At 38.9% G+C, this 23,871-nt stretch overlaps 1 protein-coding gene across 2 annotated transcripts in view; it reads left to right on the top strand.

Annotated features, from left to right (window-relative positions):
* The first annotated feature begins 2,544 nt into the window (after positions 1 to 2,544).
* FMO2 (flavin containing dimethylaniline monoxygenase 2) overlaps positions 2,545 to 23,871 on the top strand; it is a 33,066-nt gene continuing 11,739 nt past the window's right edge. The window contains exons 1-3 of one of the 2 annotated variants that reach the window (XM_021682639.1): positions 2,545 to 2,754; positions 14,508 to 14,696; positions 18,003 to 18,165. In XM_021682639.1, the coding sequence (XP_021538314.1) occupies positions 2,623 to 2,754; positions 14,508 to 14,696; positions 18,003 to 18,165 (484 nt within the window). In that variant the 5' untranslated portion in view covers positions 2,545 to 2,622. The remainder of the gene's footprint in view (positions 2,755 to 14,507; positions 14,697 to 18,002; positions 18,166 to 23,871) is intronic. The other variant, XM_044916406.1, reaches the window with a different exon arrangement.

Here is a 23,871-nt window from a genome sequence, read left to right as displayed (position 1 = left end):
ATTTGCAAATGACATATCAGATAAAAGGCTAGTATCCAAAATCTATAAAGAACTTATCAAACTCAACACCCAAAGAACAAATAATCTGATCAAGAAATGGGCAGAAGACATGAACAGACATTTTTCCAAAGAAGACATCCAAATGGCCAACAGACGCATGAAAAAGTGCTCAACATCGCTCGGCATCAGGAAAATCCAAATCAAAACCTCAATGAGATACCACCTCACACCAGTCAGAAAGGCTAAAATTAACAAGTCAGGAAATGACAGATGTTGGTGGGGATGTGGAGAAAGGGGAACCCTCCTACACTGTTGGTGGGAATGCAAGCTGGTGCAGCCACTTTGGAAAGCAGTATGGAGGTTCATCAAAAAGTTGAAAATAGAGCTACCCTACAACCCAGCCATTGCACTACTGGGTATTTACCCCAAAGATACAAATGTAGGGATCTGAAGGGGTACATGCACCCTGATGTTTATAGCAGCAGTGTCCACAATAGCCAAACTATGGAAATAGCCAAGATGTCCATCGACAGATGAATGGATAAAGAAGATGTGGTATATATATACAATGGAATATTATGCAGCCATCAAAAGGAATGAAATCTTGCCATTTGCAATGACGTGGATGGAACTGGAGGGTATTATGCTGAGCGAAGTAAGTCAATCAGAGAAAGACAGGTATCATATGATCTCACTGATATGAGGAATTCTTAATCACAGGAAACAAACTGAGGGTTGCTGGAGTGGTGGGGGGTGGGAGGCATGGGGTGGCTCGGTGATAGACATTGGGGAGGGTATGTGCTATGGTGAGTGCTGTGAATTGTGTAAGACTGTTGAATCACAGACCTCTACCTCTGAAACAAATAATACATTATATGTTAAAAAAAAAAGATTGTAGGAAGGGAAAAATGAAGGGGGGAAAATTGGAGGGGGAGATGAACAATGAGAGACAATGGACTCAGAAACAAACTGAGGGTTCTAGAGGGGAGGGGGTTCGGGGGATGGGTTAGCCTGATGATGGGTATTAAAGAGGGCACGTATTGAATGGAGCACTGGGTGTTATACACAAAGAATGAATCATGGAACACTACATCAAAAACTAATGTATGGCAATTAACGTAACATAATAAAACAAAAATAAAAATAAAATAAAGAAAAATAAAAAAATCTCAGGGTCCTTAGATCCACTGGTCTTGTTGAACAACAGAGTCCTTCATCTTCATCATTTAGACAATATCCAAGATACACAAAGATTTCCAGCCCCTTGATTTAGACTTCTTAATTGTTAGTGCCAATAACTGAGATTGTAAACAAAAGGAAGTTATCCAAAATAAAAAGAAGTTTTATTTATGAAAAATAAGTTAGTCATTTCTATATCAAGCCAAAAAGAGGTCAGTGGACAGGAAGATCTTGGCCGTCCCAGTAGGTTTGTCTAAACCAGCACACACACAAGCAGAAACATGAAGATCAGATATAGGTCTGGGCAGGGTAAGCAATCTAAGAACATGTGAGTGTAGTATGCAAGGATCTGGATGTTGTCAAGTCTAAGAAAGCCACGCCAGAGCAGGAATGTAAATTCCAGGAGACCAGGGACATAATCTGTTTTGTTCATCTGCGTACAGTCATATGCCAAAAATAGTGCCTAACTTGTAGAAATGAAGATTTGTTAGATAAATAACTAATCCATCAACTAAATAGAATTCATGCAGCCATTAAAGTGTTGCTATAGATATAAAGGTATTGATATACCAGAAAGTGAAAAGTCAAATTGGGAATGACACTTGGAGTGTCATTCCATTTTTGTTCAGATGTGTATATGTGTAGATATACAAATATCTGGAAAGATATACTAAAATGTCCATGTTGGTTATAATTATCTCTGTACAGTGGGGTTAGGGATAATTTTAACTTCTTTCTTTATTTATTCATATTTGCAGCTTTGTTGATGAACATTGGTCACATCCATTATAAAAAGGTTTTTTTTATACTATGTGTATGATACGTGTAAGTGTATAATGGTGTTACTGTAAAGATCATTATCCTGGACCTCAGAATATAAGCCTCTTGCTTAATTTCAGAGCTCCTAAGGAAGGCCCAGGAGTTTCAGGCTGCAAAATGCTGAAGGAGTGAGAAGCTCCTCCTATTTCTCACGGCCTCCTCCAATATTTAAAGCACTCTGACTGCTTCCCAGCCCACACCCAACAGAGAAAACCATTGTGTCAAAGGGACAGCACCAAAAGACAAAAGGAAGGTGAGGATAATAGCTGGGGGTAGTAGCTGAAAAGGAAATGCTCAGCACGCCAAAGAATGTAGAGAGATTTGGCTCATATGGCACTACGTTATTAAATGGTTTGGCATTGTTAAATGAGTTGGTTTTAAATGCTAAACCAAGACATCATAAACAAAGTCTGCAGCCAAGTCCGTGAAACAATTTGGCCTCTTCCAAGGAAAGGGATGAGGAGTCTGTGACTTGACTAGTGAAGTGTTTTATTAAGTTCCTGCTTATTATTATACTGCCACTGCTACGGTGTTTCCAGCTGATTACTGACCACACTGTGAGAGCTTTCTTACCTCTTGTCCCAGTGAAGCAGTATTGATTGATCAACTTCTTGACAGAAGACCATGGCAAAGAAGGTGGCAGTGATTGGAGCCGGGGTCAGTGGCCTGGTCTCTCTGAAGTGCTGTGTGGATGAGGGACTGGAGCCCACTTGCTTTGAGCGAACTGAAGATATTGGAGGGCTGTGGAGGTTCAAAGTAAGTAAGATCTTCATGTTTCTTGAGCAGATTGTGCCTACAGATGGGCCTTATTGGGGGATTTTCTAAGCAACTTTGATCAGACTTATCTCATGCAGCTACACAGGAACTAAAGAAATAGGCTGTCATCTCTCCCAGATCATTACTATCCTACCCCAGGTGGCCAACCCAGGCATGCAAAGGACCTTTCCTTATGGATCCTGCAATTTCCAGCCCACATTCTTGTGATTCTCAAAGCCACATACTAATATTGGAGAGCATATTACAAAACAGAAGTGACAGAAATTCTTTTCAAGATGTCACTTCCATTCCAATCACTGAGCAGCTGCTTTTTCAGAGAGTGTGCTCTTACTACTACTGACTATTTTTCTCTGACAAATAAACCATGTTTGTTTGCTTAGCTTTACTGATGACACTCTAGGGTAACTGCTGGGAAACTTTAAAGATATTATTGGGGTGCCAGGGTGGTGCAGTAGGTTAAGCGTCCAACTCTGTTTCAGCTCAGGTTGTGATCTCAGGGTCCTAAGATCGAGCCCGATATCTGGCTCCATGCTCAGCGTGGGGTCTGTTTGAGATTCTCTCTCCCTTTGCCCCTCCTGCTTGTGCTCTCTCTCTTTCTCTCAGATAAATAAATAAATCATTAAGAAAAATAAAATAAAAAGATATTATTAAATATATTCATTCAATTCATTCTATTAGCCAAATCTAAATATTGATAATGCTATCCATTCAACAGTTTTTACATAAAAATTAGAAAGATATATAGATAGACAGCTGTATGGATTCATAATTATTCTTTCCCACAGTCTTTTGAGTTTAAGTACTAGCTTGCCACCTCCTCAGTGCAAGATCTTGGGCAAACTTATTTACATCCCTATGTCTTAGTTTTCTAAGTGTAACCGGGATAATAATAGAATAGTGTAATTATTTCACAGTGCTGTTTTGAAGATTAAGGGAGATAATTCATGTAAAAAACTTAGAGTGCAATAAATGTTAGCTACAATAATTATATTTATATTTTATAGATAAGCAAACAGAAACTGAGGGAAGTTAAATAACTTGATCATGGTCACACAGCTAGAGGAATTGGCATTTAAACCCAGGTCTCTATGACTTGTAAACAGCTAACCCCCTACTTATAACCATGCCCAACTTGCATTTTTGCTCAGAAAGTTTATACAGAAGTTCCAGCTCAGAACTCCAGAGCAATAACTTTAGGTTTGTGTATCAGGTACATCTAAGTGAGGGATAGAACAGGTGAGAACACTCTAGACAAAAGCAAAAGGTTTGAATATGCTAAAAGCAGATTCTGACATCAGCAGAGACCATTCAAAGAGCTCTGCCTATAAGCCGAATAAAAATCTATTCATTCAACTATACAAACACAATCAGAGCTAATGATGGAGATGTTGATCCTTATATAGGACAGGTAACTTACAGAGAGGAAACTGGAAAAACAGCTTGAATTACATTCATTGCTTACTAACAGCTGATCATTAGAAACATTATAGCTTTTCCTGAGAGGGTGATATAATAAGGTGGTCATTCCTGTCTTAACCAAAGATGTATTTTTTGTTGTTGTTCACTCTAGGTTCACAAACAGACTCCACTGAGGTTTTTTTCCCCGCAGGTAGATTTTTTTAATCTACGGAAGAAATGTGAAGTTATAACAAATTAATATTTAATAATAAATTTTCACTCTTTTATTACCTGATCTGGGACTTAATATCAAAAAGGCTAATGTCCCTTACTTGATTATCATCAATTTGGCAACAGAAGAGGTGAGAGTTATTTTGAATGATCTGGCAAAATATGATTTGATGAATTCCAGGAGGGTTTCTTTCTGCCCCAAAATATTTTTCCTACACAGTTCCCAGTGTCTAATATTTCAGAATTAGAGATATCTTCCTATGGGTTAGAAAAGTTAGATTACAATTTGAATTAATTAAATCTTATTAGATATAAAATGCTTAAGTATATAATTTCCTGAAACCTGTAACAATATCACATTTCCAACCTCTCAAAACTATGTCCAATAAAGAAATATAAACAATTTTCTCAACTCAAGACAAATAATCTCCCGCAATGTGAAACATACAGGATGCAAAATTTCACAGGTGGCCACTGGAGCCATGTGAAGGTCTTGATTACCAACAGACTGGGCTGCCCAAGGGAGGAGGTACTGAAAAGGATGCTGGAGCCACCATGCCCACTCCCCCAGGAAGCTTTGCCTCTTCAGTACTCTACCATCCAGAATCAATTTTGGAAATAGGTTATTCTTTAATTTCTATATTTACACACAATCCTTCTAAGGTCACTTAATATATTTAGTGCTGACAAGTTAAAACAAAATTTAAGAATCCTTGCCCCATGCCCCGCTCAGAGTGCTGAATTCTTCCAAAAGGTTCTCCAGCAGCCCCTAGTGGCAGCTTTGGAACATGGGCAGGGTGGGTAATTAACATATTTTTAGCATTTTTCCAGCGATGGAAAAGTACTTGCCATGCATCCTCTTATTTATTCTTCACAATACTCCTAAAAAGTAGTGTTGGGGAAGCAAGAACTCCTGCCCCCTCAAAAGTCCTTCCAGCTGGACTGAGTCAGATTGACGTAAGACAGATTAACAGGAGAAAATCAAATTTAACAGGTGTATCACAGGGAATCCACATAGACGTGAATTCCAAAGACAGGCAAAATGAGGTATGTATGTCATTCTGAACTAAGGAGAAGGGGGTGTGGTTCTGGGACTTCAGAGGAAAGGAATACATTTCACAGGGCCATAAGAAGAATAGATGCTTGGTAATTAGATACTTGCCCTACCATTCAGATGGGTCACTCAGATAAAATTTATCTCTGTTAATAACCCTTACTCTGGGAAATACCCACAATTTAGATTCTTCTGTGTGGTTAAGGGAATACAAAAGTTTCTCTTGAGCCCATCAGATCTCAAGTGTTTCCAGCTCAAAATAATCCTCATGCCGAAGTGGCATGTTTGGGGCGGGGGGCTGTCCTGAACCCCTTCAGTAGGTATTATGATTATCCTCAAGGACATGTGAAAAGGAAGCTGAGATTTGGAATGAACAACTTGTCCAGGGGAACATAGGTGGTGGAAAAAGCACAAAAATGAAGGTCTGTAAGATACCTGAACCCGCGTAGTTGATCATCTTACTGAGGTGTTAAGAGAGGAAAGCATGATCTTCCTTTAGCCAGTAATCTCTGCCTCTTTCATTGTTCCTGATACCTGCGTTCACAGGAAAGTTACCAATATACATTGGTTTTTTGCTTGTTTGTTTTTTACATTTGGATATAAATATATCTTTTCCTAGCTATGTATACTCAATTATTTTAATTAATCTTCATATAATAGTCTCTAAATATCTCTCCATCTTGGTTTCCTTCCTCTAGATTCAATCTGAAATTTTACTTTCTCTCTTAAAATGTGACTCCCACAAGATCCAATATTCCAAACCAATTTATTTTTATAACATATATATTTTTCAGAACTAAAGAGGTGCTTGGCATTGCTTTAGACAATGGAGAATGAATTGGACACAATCACGGCCCTCAAAGAATTTATAATCAACTGCTCTAACAATTGCCCTCTATGACTGACACTTCACTTGGCCTGGATGGTCTGGCTCCTACTAAAACAAATTTAATGTTGCATTAGCTTTTTCTGCATTTGCAAAATTAAAGCTATCATTCATATTATTTTCACATGAATTATATCATTTTATACTCACAATACTCTTTTACATTATTTATTATTAATTTCAACTTAAATATAAGAAAACCAAGGGTAAATGGCTTACCCATAGTGACTAATAAATGGTTGATAGGTCTTAGAAGTAGCCACAATAGTGAGATTAAATATACATAAGTTCTCCATCATGCTTTGTCTCACATAACTCTAATCATTTATATTGAGTTTGAGATCAATTAAAAGTTCTAGATCTTGGGATGCCTGGGTGGCTCAGTTGGTTAAGTATCTGCTTTCGGCTTGGGTCATGATCCCATGGTCCTGAGATTGAGTCCCACATCGGGTTCCTTGCTCAAAAAAAAGCCTCCTGCTGCTTCCCCTGCTTGTGCTTTTTCTCTCGCTCTCTCTCTCTCTGACAAATAAATAAAATCTTTTTTTAAAAAAAGTTCTGGGTCTTTTTTATTTGAACCATTGATGACCCGGGTCACTATTATTCTATCCTTATGAAACTGAATTTTTAATCCAGTTTATAGGAAATCACATTTGTGAATGTTAAACAGTATTTTGTTGGTTTTATCCTTGGTCAAGAAATGTTTATTTGAAATTTCAATTCTGTCTATTCTATTTCAATTCTTTCAATTCTATGCTTTGGGTACACACAAATTTGATCATCTGTACTTGTGTCCATCAAAACTATTGACTTAAATGTTGAAAATAGGAAGATAAAAATGTGAAACAGACACCTGGGGTAGCACCAAATGGAACTTCCCACATGATACCATCTCTGCACTGACCTGAACATGCACTCCTGTTTATCTTTCCTATGGCTCACAGTCTCTCTTTTGTTTCAAACAGCTTGTTCTTTTTTCTTTTTTTGAGATTTTATTTATTTGTCCAATAGAGAGAGAGAGCGCGCACACAAGCAGAAGGAGTGGCAGGCAGAGAGAAAAGCAGGCTCCCCGCTGAGCAGGAAGCCTGATGTGGGGCCCATCCCAGAACCTGGGATCATGACCTGAGCTGAAGGCAGATGCTTAACTGACTGAGAACACCTACAAACAGCTTGTTCTTTTTAACAGCACATTCTGTTCACTTGAAGTTTAGCATTATACAGGACCAGTGTAGGCACAGAAAAGTTTCCCCTTCTTCCCTTCTAGGTTCTTTGTCTGGTCTAGTAATCAAACTGATGTAAGAAAGAGTAACAGGAGGAAAAGGAACAAACATTTAATAACATGTCTATCTCCTCTGCACATGGGAGAGACCCAGGAAAACTGAGCAACTCCCTGAAGTGGCCATCACTTTAAATACCATCTTCAGCTAAAGACAAAAGAAGATGTTGAGGGTGGGGAGTCAGTTACAGAAGGTGACGAGGAAAAGCAGTAAGTAAGGGTAAGGTTGTTGTGCAGATTTAAGTCATTGCCTTCTCCTTTGATAAGAGTTTCTAGAGACTGACTCACCCCCTTCATCCTGGTACTTTGAGGGGACACCCTTACAAGTGGAGATTTCCCTTCTACATGTAAGTATCTCTTACAGAAGGGTAACTTCTACTCAGTCTTCAGAGCTTCCCCTGTGTCTGCTGTTTCTTAAAAATAACAGACACATGAAAAAATGCTCCACATCACTTGCCATCAGGGAAATACAAATCAAAACCACAATGAGATACCACCTTACACCAATTAGTATGGCTAAAATTTACAAAACAGGAAACGACAAATGCTGGCGAGGATGCAGAGAAAGGGGAACCCTCTTACACTGTTGGTGGGAATGCAAGCTGGTGCAGCCACTTTGGAAAACAGTATGAAGGTTCCTCAAAAAGTTGAAAATGGAGCTACCCTATGACCCAGCAAATGCACTACTGGGTATTTACCCCAAAGATACAGATGTAGTGAAAGAAGGGGCACATGCACCCCAATGTTCATAGCGGCAATGTCTGCAATAGCTAAAATGTGGAAGGAGCTGAGATGTCCTTCAACAGATGAATGGATAAAGATGCTGTGGTTCATATATACAATGGAATATTACTCAGCCATCAGAAAGGATGAATACCCACCATTTACATCAATGTGGATGGAACTGGAGGGTATTATGCTGAGTAAAATAAGCCAGTCAGAGAAAGATAATTATCATATGGTTTCACTCATATGTGGAACATAAGGAATAGTGCAAGCGACAATATGGGATGGGAGGGAAAACTGAATGTGAAGAAATCAGCGAGGGAGACAAACCATGAGAGACTCTTCACTCCGGGAAACAAACTGAGGGTTGCGGAAAGGGAGGTGGGTGGGGGGATGGGGTTAACTGGGTGATGGGCATGAAAGAGGGCATGTGATGTGATGAGCACTGGGTGTTATACACAACTAATGAATCATTGAACATTATATCAAAAACTAATGCACTATATGCTGGCTAATTGAATTTAAATAAAAATAAATAAACCAGTTTAAAATAATCCCCATGCTAAACAGACATATTCTAGGGTGGCAAACTCTGCTCCTCTTCATTGGTTTAGAACAGCCATTTGCTCTCCAGAAGAGATAACCTCCTTTCCCTTGTTTTACTTTTGGGCATTCCCTTAGGTAAATTTAACCCAAGAATCTATCACAGCATAATTCAATATAATTTAGACATTTGTACCTTGCTGCCCATTTAATGGAAGCAAGTTTAACATATTAGATATTTGTAACTTTCCAGGCAATGAAATATAAAATACTATGCATGGTCCTTAATTAAGCCTATTCACCAGTAGTTTAAGATATACATTAGTTAACTTGCCATAATACTTTTAAAGAAGTAATGTTTGCATGTAATAGAACAGAAAAAAGTTTATAGCATACTACTAGCAAAACATTTACTTATTCCCACTATGCTACTGAATGTCCATTTAGGTATCATTAAGCCCTATTTGCAGTGATGAAAAATGCTTCTGGTTAACATTACATATTCTTTCATTCTTTCAACATATTAAATTATTTTGTACAATATCCCAGGCATATGCTAGGTACTGTTGACCTTAAAAATAAAATAAGATTTTACCAGCAAACGATGGGTTTGCTCAGGAATAAAAGAGAATTGCAATCTGGGACCAACAAGCTGTGGCAAAACCATAGGCAAGTCAGGGAAAAAAGTAAAGGGATTTTTTTTTTTAAGGAGAAAAGGGGTAAGTTGGGAGACTATTATAAACTAAAAGTCCATTGGAATAAACTGGGAATTTGGGGTATGGTAGCTTTTCATTGGCTGAACTGTTTCCCAGGAGGATGAGGAAAGCATCTCTTCCTCCAGATGGAAGAGTAGAGTAGTATCGATGTGCAAGGTCAAGCCCATCTCTTCCTGCTGGGTCTGCAACTGACAAGAAGTGTTGGGGCCAAAACCTCCCAACTCCATTTTAGTGAGGTTTTCTGTTGCTAATTTTCACAGTACTAAAAATGCACAACACTCCCACAGTCTCAGGGCTTATAGTTCATGAGAGGAAATACTAAAGAAAATCCATATCAGAGTCTATTTTGTAAGGGTTCTTACACTAAGTGTTATGGAAAGCACAGAATCTCATGCAGTACAGAATAGGGCAAGCTTCCGAGAGGGTGTAATGCTTTCATTTGTCTTGACAATAAGCAGAGATCAGGCATGTGAATATGGAGAAAGAGTGTTCTAGGCAGAGCAAGTGGCATGTGCAAAAATACAGAAGCTCGAGAAGCCTGACACACTTAGAGAAGATAAAGTCATGTGATACAGATAGAATGAAGAATGCAGACTGGTGGGTGGTAACTGATGAGGCTAGAGAAGATAGCCAGGGTCTCATCATGAGAAATGTGTGTCCCATGCCAAGGAGTTTACTCTTTACCCTGAAGGCAGTAAAGAAAGTGGGCAATATTGGGGTCAGGAAGTTTAACTGGGGGTCACTATTGATGATCAAAGCCAGAGATCTAGAGATACCAGCCTAATGGAGAGAGAGCAGAATGCAGTGATGGTCTAATAAATGTGGTGGTTCCCCATGTTTATATGCATAAGAATCAGCAGGGGAGCACTTCTAAAATACAGATGTCTGGACCCAAACCAGACCTACTTGGACTTTATATTTTTTTTCAAAGCTCCCCTGAGTTCTTATAATGCAACTGGTCCCCTGAATGGTATTTGGGAACCACAATTTTATCCCAAACTGTAGGACAAGAACATAAAAATAGTTTGTCTTACTCATTTCAAGCAATGGAGCAGATAGATATAAGGTCCACCTGAAAGAGTAAAAATTTGGAATGATAGAATATTTTTTAAGAAATACAATTTTATTATTTCCAACTGCTTAGAGTAACTAGCCATGTGAACAAAATATTGATTGGTAGAGGTCAATATAATAATGCTTCACAATGAAAATGACTAATTAGTAAGTTTTTGTAATTCACATTTGTAATAAGGTAATCTATTTTTGCTATATAAGCTTGCTCCCTCTAGTAGATTAAATATTACCCTTATAATCTTTCTCTTTTTTTTAAGATTTTATTCACTTATTTGACAGAGAGAGAAACAGCGAGAGAGAGAACACAAGCAGGGGGAGTGGGAGATGGAGAAGCAGGCTTCCCGCCAAGCAGGGAGCCCGATGCAGGGTTCGATCCCATGACCCTGGGATCATGACCTGAGCAGAAGGCAGACGCCTAACAACTGAGCCACTCAGGTGCCTCACCCTTATAATCTTTCTTAAACTTAGATTAGTCTTCACAATGTTTTTATTTTTATAGAGTCAAAGATAAACTTCAGTCCAACCTTTGATCAAAAGATCGTAAATTCTAAATCAGTGCTGTCTGAACTAACTTGATTTTGCTATATAGTCCTCTGATATTCAGAAAATTCCATATTAGGAAAATACTTCATCATATGATCATTTATTTTAAACAGATAAATTGTAGCATATTCTGTCTGCGAGGAAATTCAGACTATCAGTATTTGTGCTTAAATGCATATTTTTAAAGTTGGCTCCACGCTGGGTGTGGAGCCCAATGTGGGGCTTGAACTCAAGACCCTGAGATCAAGACCTGAGCTAAAACCAAGAGTCAGACACTTAAAAAAAAAAAAAAAAAAAGCCAACACCCAGCCACCCAGACACCCTGGCACTGCTTATATTTTAAATTATGTATGTGAGTTACATTTATCTATTTTGAAAGCTGTGTCTTCCTCTTTTTGGCTTGTCATCTTATTCTGTCTCCACCTTTCCATCCTAAAAGTCCAAATGCATTTTTATTCAATGTACTGTGAAACACCCAAGCTCCCTAGAGATAGAAACTGTGTGTCCTATTTTTGTCCCTAACTCCAAGCTCAGGGCCTGGACAAGAGAGATGATTGATATGTATTTGTTTATTAATAAGAATCATTCTCCCTTTATTACCCTCAGCAAACCCCAGTTTTACCCAGATTTATCTAAACACATAGACATCTGCTTCAGCCAACATAGGAAGAAGTACATATAGAAATAAAGCTTTTTTTTAACAGCTGTATACCAATCAACCATAATTAAGATTATTACATGATCTTCAGGAAAGAAATTTGTGATGTCACCATCAATTATTGACAAATTACACCAGTACAACTCTCAGAGGAGAGTCTTGCCTGGACTCTGAAATTACTATAGGAGCTCAGACATCAGAACCAGTTCTCATCACTCCAAGTGCCCTTAAAAGTGACCTGACAGAGGACCCAACCACATTTCAAAGCCACTTTATTGGTGCTCGAAAAAACTAACATGTTGGCTATAGTACAACAATCTTAGTTTAGCTATTCCAAATCTATGACTGGTTTAGTAAGATTAACCCTCATGACCTATAATCCTAGCAACAGAGGCAAACATGTGTTGAGCACTTATTTGAAGTCAGGCTTTGTGCTAAGCACTTTGTCTAATCTCAGCCTGTTAACAATTGTTCAATGTTGTGATTATTAATGAACCCCATTTTACAGGAGAAACTGAGGAAATTGACTTAAGTGACTTGCCCATGGCTATAAAGTCATTAAGGGTGGTAGAATCAGGATATAAACCCCATCTGACACCAGGGCTCTCATGTTTAACTCTACTCTGTACTAATAAAATTACCTGGTCTTGAGAAAAAAATTTGGTATTTCTTTGCCTCATGAAATACAGATGACCCTTGAACATCACAAGGGTTGGGGCACTGAACCCCACACAGGTGAAAATCTATGTATAACTTTTGGCTCCCCCAGAACATAACTACTAATAGCCTACTGTTGACGAGAAGCCCTACCGATAACATAAACAGTCGATTAACACATACCTTGTATGTTATGTGTATTATATACTGTATTCTTACACTAAAGCAAGCTAGAGAAAAGAAATGTTATTAGAAAATCCTAAGTACTGTGAAACACCCAAGTATAAGTGGACCCATGCAGTTCAAACCCATGTTGTTTGAGGGTCAACTGTATTTCCAAGTTTGAGAATTTGGTTGGGTAGGGAAGTCGGGCACTTAGTCTTACCAAGGACATTGTATTCGACCATGTTGAAACATCCAGAAATAGTTTACATATCAGTATGACTCTAGTATTATGCAATTTGAAACTCCTGCCTTCCGCATTCCTTCTATCTCTCTTTCTCATTCATTCACTCATCCATTCATTCATCCATGCCTACCACAGGCCAAGATGAGGCCTTTTGAACATGAACAGGAGCAATGCCTTTAACTTTCCTAGTCCAGAATCAAGGCTCCGATGATACTGTTGTTACAGTTTCAGGAGAATCCTTATAAACAAAGACTTATTTAGCAAGTATTCTACATACCGCTCTTAAATGACATAATCTGAGTACAAACATTGTTTTAGCTTTGGTACCTCATATTGGTACTAATAATCTTGAACTTAGCACATAGTGAGGCCCAATGCATATAAAAAACTTTGCTGATAAAAGAGGTGAGATCCCATGGTTTACTCTTTTTTAAGGCTTTGAGATCAGGGTCAGCCAGCTTTCTAGGTGATTAGAGTTCAGTGTGGTGTTAACTGTGTGTAAGTGTTTGAATGCTAAGGGAGTTTGCGTTAAAATAAGAAGGGGTTTCCCTCTCATACACAAGGATACAATGACCCTGAACTCTGGATGAATAAATCATGGTATTTTAATTTTCAACCACTAGCCTCAAATTGCTCAGAAGCATTTACTGAGGATTTCTTGGGTGACATTATTTAAATTTTCTTATGCAAGCCTCTTTGATAACCTGCTGATTTCAGTGTGCTTAGAGGAAATTATAAACTCAACCATATTATGAGCTACCTCCAGTTTTAACAAAGAATACTCACCAACATTTATATTCAAGTTTAAGATCTGATTGGTACTAATGCTTTCACTTTTATCACTTGAGGAAGGTGATTTGCATAAAGCATAAAATGAAGGTAGGGCATTCAAATTAAGATGTGAAAACTACCTGCCCCCAGAAGTATTCATTTTTTTAAAAGATTTTATTTATTTATTAGAGAGAGAGAGAAAGAGACAGAGCATGAGCATGAGCAGGGGGGGAGGAGACAGAAGGAGAAGCAGACTCCCCGCTGAGCAGGGAACCCAACAGGGCTCAATCCCAGGATCCTGAGATCATGACCTGAGCCAAATGCAGAGGCTAAACTGACTGAGCCACAGAGGTGCCCCAGAAGTATTCATTTTAATTGAAATTCTCCATTATGTTTTCTGACCAGTGCCCCAGAATTTATTGGTTCCTAAAGGAAGGTGGGTATAGTCTCCCAGGGAGATTTTTGGACTGGGTCTAATTGTCACAATGGCTGGCATTAAATAGGTAGAGACCTAGGATGCTAAATATCCTGCAATGTGCCAAAAGGAGGATTGTCCCCACTCCCATTCCCACCAATGGTAATAGCCCCGCCAGGGAGCAACACTGGAGGGCCCTAACTGGGCCCTATCTCATGGGATGATGATGTTATACCCCATCACCCAGACACTGCCATCACGCTACAACAATGAAAGAGAATCACATCTCCCAAGGGTTAGACTTGGAAAAAGTGTAAAACACTAAGGGATTGTTATAAATGCAACATGACTATCATTCTTTTTTATTTGATTCTTCAGGAAAATGTTGAAGATGGCCGAGCAAGTATCTATCAATCTGTCATCACCAATACCAGCAAAGAAATGTCTTGTTTCAGTGATTTTCCAATGCCTGAAGACTTTCCAAACTTCCTGCACAATTCTAAGCTCCTGGAATATTTCAGAATTTTTGCCAGAAAGTTTGATCTTCTAAAATATATTCAGTTCCAGGTATTGTATTTTGGGGAGAATGGTTTTCTCTACATGGGTTCAGCTCACATTTAAATAGAGAAGTTACTCTGGCAATGAAAGAAATTGTGAATAAAACCAAGTGTTCCAATCCAATTCTTTCCTGGAAGATAAGAGCATGATAGAAGACCTAAAAGGCAGTGATATTAAAGATTATGTACACATTAGCGAAGAGGAAAATCACCTGTTAAAACTAAGGGTTTGAATAATGATGATATTGATGAAACTGCAATTAAGCTAATACCTATAACCACTGCAGACTCCTAGCCTCATTTCCCTTGAAAGGACAGAAGAAAAAAATCAAACTACTATTTCATTTCCTGATCTTCTCTGTAGAAATGGAATTTCTAAGAAAAAATGTGCTAAATAAGCTCACAGTTCTCCATTTCATAAGCCTGTAGAAACTATTTTTGGTATTTGGGGGCGGGGGGTGGGCATGGTGCATTCTCTAGCAACATAAGGATGGCAGGATCATTTTGAAATACAATTATAACTACCTTTCCTGTGTTACCTCAAAAACAAATAATCAACAAGAAAACAATATTCTCACTAAATATGCTGAATTTTTATCAATAACCTACACTCTGAAAACTAGTAACTGTGCTTAGTAAATAAAATTAAATTATATCTCTGAATAAATGTTAGTGAGTTAAAATTTTTTTTAATTTAAATTCAATTTAATTCAGGGGTAGAATTTAGTGATTCATCAGTTGCATATAACATCCAGTGCTCATTACATCAAGTGCCCTCCTTAATTCCCATCACCTAATTACCCCATGTCCCCACCTACCTCCCCTCCAGCAACTCTCAGTTTGTTACCTGTGGTTAAGAGTATCTTATGGTTTTTCTCCCTCTCTGTTTCTATCTTATTTTATTTTTCCTCCCCTTCCTCGATGTTCATCTGTTTTGTTTCTTAAATTCCACATATGAATGAAATCATATGGTATTTGTCTTTCTCTGACTGATTTATTTCACTTAGCATAATATGCTCTAGTTCCATCCACATCACTGCAAATGGCAAGATTTCATTCTTTTTTTATGGCTGAGTAATATTGCATTGTGTGTACATAACTACATCTTCTTTATCCTTTCATCTGTCAATGGACATCTGGGCTCTTTCCATAGTTTGGCTATTATGGACATTGCTGCTATAAACATTGGGGTGAATGTGCCACTTCAAATCACTGTTTGTATACTTTCAGTAAATACCTAGTAGTGCAATTGCTGGGTCATAGGGTAGTTCTATTTTTAACTTTTTGAGGAACCTCCATACTGTTTTCCAGAGTGGCTACACCAGCTTGCATTTCCACCAACAGTGTAAGAGGGTTCCCCTTTCTCCACCTCCTCACCAACATTTGTTGTTTCTTGAGTTGTTAATTTTATCCATTCTGATCCCTGTGAGGTGGTATCTCACTGTGGTTTTGATTTTTATTTCCCCAATACCGAGTGATGGTGAGCATTTTTTTCATGTGTCTGTTAGCCATTTGTGTGTCTTCTTAGAGAAATATCTGTTCATGTCTTCTGCCCATTTCCTGACTGGAGTTTTTGGGTTTTGGGTGTTGAGTTTGATAAGTTCTTTATTGATTTTGGATACTAGCCCTTTATCTGATATGTCATTTGCAAATATCTTCTCCCATTCCATTGGTTGCCTTTTAGTTTTGTTGATTATTTCCTTTGCTGTATAAAAGGTTTTAATCCTGATGAAGTCCTAATAGTTCATTTTTGCTTTTGTTTCCCTTGCCTCTGGAGATGTGTCTAGCAAGAAGTTGCTGTGGCCAAGGTCAAAGAGGTTGCTGTCTGTGTTCTCCTCTAGGATTTTGATGGATTCCTGTCTCACATTTAGGTCTTTCAATGAACTAATTTTTTTGTAACATTTCTCATTTTCTCAGTAATTTCAGTTTTGCTCCAGGTTTGTATTATATTAATTTATAATAGCTGATTGTGGTGGAAATCTATATTTGTAAATGCCATTAAAATGTATCTAAGGTACTACATTAGAAAACTATTACCCATCTCCTGGGGGATCCATCTTATGAATAACAGATCTTTTTATACCAGAAGTGGGTCTTTGTCCATTCGATTATCAATTTATTTAACAGATATACTGCCCTCTTATGGTATGTACTTTTTATTATCTGTTCTTTGAAAGATCAGGTTAAAGTTGTAAGAGAGCTATTTCTCTTATTTATTGTATTACTGCTGTTCAGTTTCCTGGAGGTTAGAGAGGAGTTAGGGACACTCATTTCCATTATTGGTCTCTGAGTTGGTATTAGCCATAAGATGTTAGGCTGTAAAAGGTTCTGTTGCATTTCTAATAAACTCCTGAGTGCATACTGAAGGTGTTGGTTCTCAAACCATATCTTGAATAGCAATAATCCACAGTACTTTAGCTAATCTACTACCCTAAACTGTAAATCTGAAATCTTTAATCTCAGCTAAAATTGCCCAGACATTTTATAGTCCTTTGCAAGCTTTATGCTAATAGTCTGTATATATTTTTTTAATGGAAACAACTTCAAAAATTGCCAAACCAGCATTTTTTTTAAATATCTGAAAATTTGAAAAGCATGTATATGGGACTCAAATACTTATAAGCAGGAGGAACATGCCATTACTCTAGAAGTGAGAAAAACTTTGCTTCCGCTTGACATTGTTTCTTAAACATCAAAGATGTAAAATCTTTATGGATACTTTTAAAAATTCATAGCCCTTCAGACAGTGAGCTACATAAAAAAAATTAATGAACATAAATTATTTCATCCAAATGAGATCATGAACTATATTGCTAACATGATGTACTCTGTTTGAAAAATAATAACATGAACAACTACCATTCATAGGATGCTGACAATGTGCCAGACACGATGCAAAGTGCTTCACATGAAATATCTTCTCTAATACAGAGTCTGCACAGAGGTGGACACATAAAAGATTCTTAATAAATACTGACTATGTGATCATTTGAATGATGGACATGTGTTCTATATCTTGCCCAGACTTTGTGTTTCTTTTATGTCTCTCTCTCTTGAGTCCTTATTCAGTCTTTAGCAGACTGGTTCCCATGGCTGAGTCTTGCACAAAGTACCATATCCTTGGTAGCTCCCCACCAAAGAAGAATGAGAAGGGGACACTTAGCAGTCTTTGCTTTAAGTATTTTGAACTGGATTCATATGGAACCTAAATGGAGTCACACCTTGCATTCTACCCATTCCCACTCCCAGGGTACTGTGTGAAGCCCCTGTTATGCCAGAGTAATGTTCAATTATGCCTTCTCTGTGTTTGTTCAAGACAACTGTCCTCAGTGTGAAAAAACACACGGATTTCTCATCTTCTGGCCAATGGGAGGTTGTTACCGAGAGCAACAGCAAGAAGCAAAGTGCTGTCTTTGACGCAGTTATGGTTTGCAGCGGCCATCACATCCTCCCTCACATCCCACTGGAGTCATTTCCAGGTGAGGCCTGTGGGGATTCCCATCTTTACAGAGGGGTGTTGTTGGGGAGGAAAAATTTTTCCTTACCTTTCAACATTCTTTGGGCTTAGTCTAAGAGTTAAATTGACATGAGACAGATTAATAAGAAAAAAATAAAATGCAACCATGCATATAGAGACTCCATAAGAATATGAAGCCCACAGGCAGTCAGGCAATTGCAGCTTACATGCCATTCTGAGCTAAAGAGAAGGATGTAGGGGCTGGGGACTACAAAGGGAAGGATGACAATTCACAGGAAGATGAAAAAGGATAAATGTTTGGTAAACTAATGTTCCCTGGACCACTCAGAAACAGTGGGACACAGAGAGGAATTTTAACAGACTGCTCCTCCCTGACTACCTCACCTAATTCTATTATACTGTAGCTGTCTATGGTGACAGCTCCCTTCCTGGAGCAGATCCTCTATCTAAATTCTTTTAGGCAGTTGGGGGGAAAGTCAAAGTTTTTCTAAGCCTTCTGTTTCTTAAAAATTATTAGCCTAAAATAATCCACATGCCAAGGAGACACATTTTAAGGTGACAAATTTTGCTCCCCTACAGTGTTCAGGTATTTTATATGGAGGTTGGATTGACAAGCAGAATTAGCTACTGCAACTGGGCATAATATTAAGATCTGGATAGAGCTAGAAGGATGAAAGTCTCCACATACCATCTTTGTTTCTGTTGACCTCTTTGGGTCTTCATGACACCGGGACTTCAGCAACATCCCCCAAAGTCACTAAACCTTCCCCAGAACTTCAGAGAATTTTCACCCAAATTGGTTCTCTGTTGGAGAGGCCCTTATAGCCATATGCCTACCATGGCCTTTATCTATCCTGCCAAACACCATGACTTTTTTATGTCCTTGGAGACTTTTCCTCAGAGCCATGCTTACAGATGGGTTATTGAGGAGATTCCCTGGAAATAAGTGTCCCTACTGGACAGAGAGAAGGAGAGGAGTGCAAACAAGGGAACCCCACAACCATCTGTCCTGGTAACTCCCAGACCCTTCTCTCAGAGAGCGTACTTCCTTCTGAAGGCCCTCAGGGAAACATCTAATACAGTGGTTCACAGTCCAGGCCTCACATTCAAACCATCTGTTGAGCTTCTAACATCCTTATGACTTCCAAAGTTCAATTAGTATAGGGTAGGCTTAGATCATTTAAGGGTTACTCAAGGGATTTTAATATGCAGCCAGGTAAGGGACACCTGGATGACACAGTTGGTTAAGCCTCTCTTGGTTTCAGCTCAGGTCATGATCTCGGGGTCGTGAGGTCAAGCCCCCTCCCCCCCCAATCCCAACTAGGGCTCCATGTTCAGTGAAGAACCTGCCTGAAAATCTCACTCCCTCTCCTTCTGCCCCTCCCTCAAACCCCAACCCCCACTCATGCTCTCTCTCAAATAAATAAATTTTAAAAAAATATATGCAGCCAGGTGTGAGATCTTCTACCCTAAAGCATTGATTCTCAAAAAGAATTACCTGAAGGACTTTTAAAAACAACTTGCAAGGCTCCACCTCTGGCATTTCCAACTCAGTAGATATGGTATCATGAAGCTGAGATTTTGCCTTTCCAACAAGTTCCCAGGTTCCAGCTAAAAATGCTGGTCAAAGGACCACACTTTGAAAACTAATGATCTAAAGGTTCTTTCAAGAAACCCACCATCAAAGACAATTATTTAATAAAGTCATATTTTCCTGGGAAAGATACAGCGAAGCTTATCTTCAAAATGGCTTATCCAGGGGGGCGGAGCACGATGGTGGAGACCTGGATTTCGTCTGGTCTCAGGAATTCAGATGGATAGGGATCAAACTATCCTGAACACCTACAAACTCAACAGGAGATCGAAGAAAAAATAGCAGCAACTCTCTGAACAGAAAAGCGACCACTTTCTGGAAGGTAGGACATGTGGAGAAGTGAATCTGAGGCGATATTTGGGAGGATAGACGGCGGGGGAAGGGCCTCCGTTGGCCGCTTCTGGCAAGTGATAGAGCCGTGGAGCACAAAATCAGAACTTTTAGAAGTCGGCTCCGCTGAGGGACGTCACTCCGGTGGCTAAGCTGGGGGTGGAACCCTCACGGGACAGTGTGGTCTCAGGACCCTTGGGGTCACAGAAAGACCGGGAGTACCTGAGTGTGGCAGAGCTCCCAGGTATCGGAGCGGGGAAGCCGGCTGCAGAGATGGAGCTGAGGCACGGGCTCTCAGCTCAGGGTTGCCATAAACCATGATCCGCACCACAGTCGGACCACTGCTCCTTCAGCAGAGACCCAACAAGCGGCAGATCCGGGGAGACTCCCCTTCCTCCCCTGGGAGGAGCAGCACGGGAGCACACCACAGGGATCTGCTGGGTTTGGAGACTCCACACGGGGTCGGGTGCCAGAGATAGAAACACTCGGTCACAGGCCAGGTGAGCACGGAGTGTGGCCAGAGACCGGGGAGACGGGAGTGACTGACTGCTTTTCTCTGGGGTGCACTGAGGAGTGGGGCCCTGAGTTCTCGGCTCCTCCAGGGTGGAGATTGGGAGGCCGCCATTTTCACTCTCCGCCTCCAAAGCTGTACGGAAAGCTTGGAGGGAACAAAAGCTCCTGAGAGCAAACGCGAGCAGATTACTTAGCCCAACTGGGAAAGGGCAGGGCAGTTCCACCTCCAGCAAAGACATTTGGAAACCACAGCAACCGGCCCCTCCCCCAGAAGATCAATGAGAACAGCCAGCCAAGACCAAGTTTACCGATCAATGAGAACGGCAGAACTCCAGCGCTAGGGGAATACTGCACATAGAATCCATGGCTTTTTTACCATGATTCTGTAGTCTTTCAAAGTTAATTTTTTTTAACTGTCTTTTTTATTTTTTTGAACTTTTCTTTTTCCCTTTTTCAACCAACATCTTATCAATCCCTTTTTTAAAAAACATTTTTATTTTTCATTTTTAGAGTCATAGTCTATCCCTTCATAGTAGTGACCCATATTTTTGGCATATATATATATAAGTTGTTCTCTCTTTAAAATTTTGAGATAGTTTCTTCTAACAGATCAAAATATACCCTAAATCTCTAGTGTATGGTTTTTTTCTACTCTCCTGCCTGATCACATTCTCTCCGTTTTTTTCTTTTCTTTTTTTTTTAAATCCTCTTCTTTCTTTTTTCAAACAACTTCTTATCAATTCCTTTTATAAAATTTTTTATAATTTTCATCTTTACAGTCATATTCCATCACTTCATCATATCAACCCTTATTTTTGTACATATATAAGTTTTTCTTTCTTTAAAATTTTGGGAGGCACTTTCTTCTAACAGACCAAAATACACCCAAAATCTAGTGTGTGGCACTGATCTACATATCAGCCTGATCATATTTGATCATATTCTGATTTTTTATTGTTTTGTTCTGTTTTCATTTGTTTTTATCTTTATCTTTTTCTTTTTTTTTTTCTTTTTCTTTTTTCTCTCTTTCCGTTTTTTTCCCCCTGCTTCAGGTCTTTTCTGATTTGTTTAGAGTATATTTTCTGGGGCCTTTGTTACCCTGTTAGCATTTTGTTCTCTCATTAATCTATTCTCCTCTGGACAAAATGACAAGATGGAAGAAATCACCTCAACAAAAAGAACAAGAGGTAGTACCGACTGCCAGGGACCTACTCAATATGGACATTAGTACAATGTCGGATCTAAAGTTCAGAATCATCAATTTAAAGATACTAGCTGGGCTTGAAAAAAGCATGGAAGTTATTAGAGAAACGCTTTCTGGAGAACTAAAAGAACTAAAATCTAACCAAGTCGAAATCAAAAAGGCTATTAATGAGGTGCAATCAAAAATGGGGGCACTAACTGCTAGGATAAATGAGGCAGAAGAGAGAATCAGTGATATAGAAGACCAAATGATGGAACATAAAGAAGCTGAGAAAAAGAGAGATAAACAACTACTGGATCACGAGGGCAGAATTCGAGAGATAAGCGATACCATAAAATGAAACAGTATTAGAATAATTGGGATCCCAGAAGAGGAAGAAAGAGAGAGAAGGGCAGAAGGCATATTGGAGCATATTATAGCAGAGAACTTCCCTAACTTGGGGAAGGAAACAGGCATCAAAATCCAGGAAGCACAAAGAACCCCTCTCAAAATCAATAAAAATAGGTCAACACTCCGACATCTAATAGTAAAACTTACGAGTCTCAGAGACAAAGAGACAATTCTGAAAGCAGCTCAGGACAAGAGATATGTAACCTACAATGGTAGAAACATTAGATTGGCAACAGACCTATCCACAGAGACCTGGCAGGCCAGAAAGGACTGGCAGGATATATTCAGAGCACTAAATGAGAAAAATATGCAGCCAAGAATACTATATCCAGCTAGGCTGTCATTGAAAATAGAAGGAGAGATAAAAAGCTTCCAGGACAAACAAAAACTAAAGGAATTTGCAAATATGAAACCAGCCCTACAAGAAATATTGAAAGGGGCCCTCTAAGCAAAGAGAGAGCCTAAAAGCAACATAGACCAGAAAGGAACACGGACAATATACAGTAACAGTCACCTTACAGGCAATACAATGGCACTAAATTCATATCTTTCAATAGTTACCCTGAATGTAAATGGCCTAATGCCCCAATCAAAAAATACAGACTATCAGATTGGATTAAAAAACAAGACCCATCGATATGCTGTCTGCAAGAGACTCATTTTAGAACCAAAGACACCCCCAGATTGAAAGTGAGGGGGTGGAAAACAATTTAACATGCTAATGGACACCAAAAGAAAGCTGGGGTGGCAATCCTTCTATCAGACAAATTAGATTTTAAACCAAAGACTGTAATAAGAGATGAGGAAGGACACTATATCCTACTTAAAGGGTCTCTCCAACAAGAAGATCTAACAATTGTAAATATCTATGCCCCTAACATGGGAGCAGCCAATTATATAAGGCAATTGATAACAAAAGCAAAGAAACACATCGACAACAATACAATAATAGTGGGGGACTTTAACACCCCCTCACTGAAATGGACAGATCATCTAAGCAAAAGATCAACAAGGAAATAAAGACTTTAAATGACACACTGAACCAAATGGACTTCACAGACATATTCAGAACATTCCATCCCAAAGCAATGGAATACACATTCTTCTATTCAAAATCTTTGTGATGAAGCAAAGGCAGTCCTAAGAGGAAAATATATAGCAATACAAGCTTTTCTCAAAAACAAGAAAGGTCTCAAGTACGCAACCTAACCCTACACCTAAAGGAGCTGGAGAAAGAACAGCAAATAAAGCCTAAGGCTAGCAGGAGAAGAGAAATAATAAAGATCGGAGCAGAAATCAATGAAATAGAAACTAAAAGAACAGTAGAACAGATCAAAGAAACTAGGAGCTAGTTCTTTGAAAGAATTAACAAGATTGATAAGCCCCTGGCCAGACTTAACAAAAAGAAAAAAGAAATGACCCAAATCAACAAAATCATGAATGAAAGAGGAGAGATCACAACCAACACCAAAGAAATACAAACAATTCTAAGAACATATTATGAGCAACTCTATGCCAGCAAATTAGATAACCTGGAAGAAATGGATGCATTCCTAGAGATGTATCAACTACCAAAACTGAACCAGGAAGAAAGAGAAAACCTGAACAGACCTATAACCACTAAGGAAATTGAAGCAGTCATCAAAAATCTCCCAACAAACAAAAGCCCAGGGCCA

This window comes from Neomonachus schauinslandi, chromosome 6, assembly GCF_002201575.2.
Source record: "Neomonachus schauinslandi chromosome 6, ASM220157v2, whole genome shotgun sequence".
NCBI classification, from domain to species: domain Eukaryota; kingdom Metazoa; phylum Chordata; class Mammalia; order Carnivora; family Phocidae; genus Neomonachus; species Neomonachus schauinslandi.
This window is presented reverse-complemented; position numbering and strand designations above follow the sequence as displayed.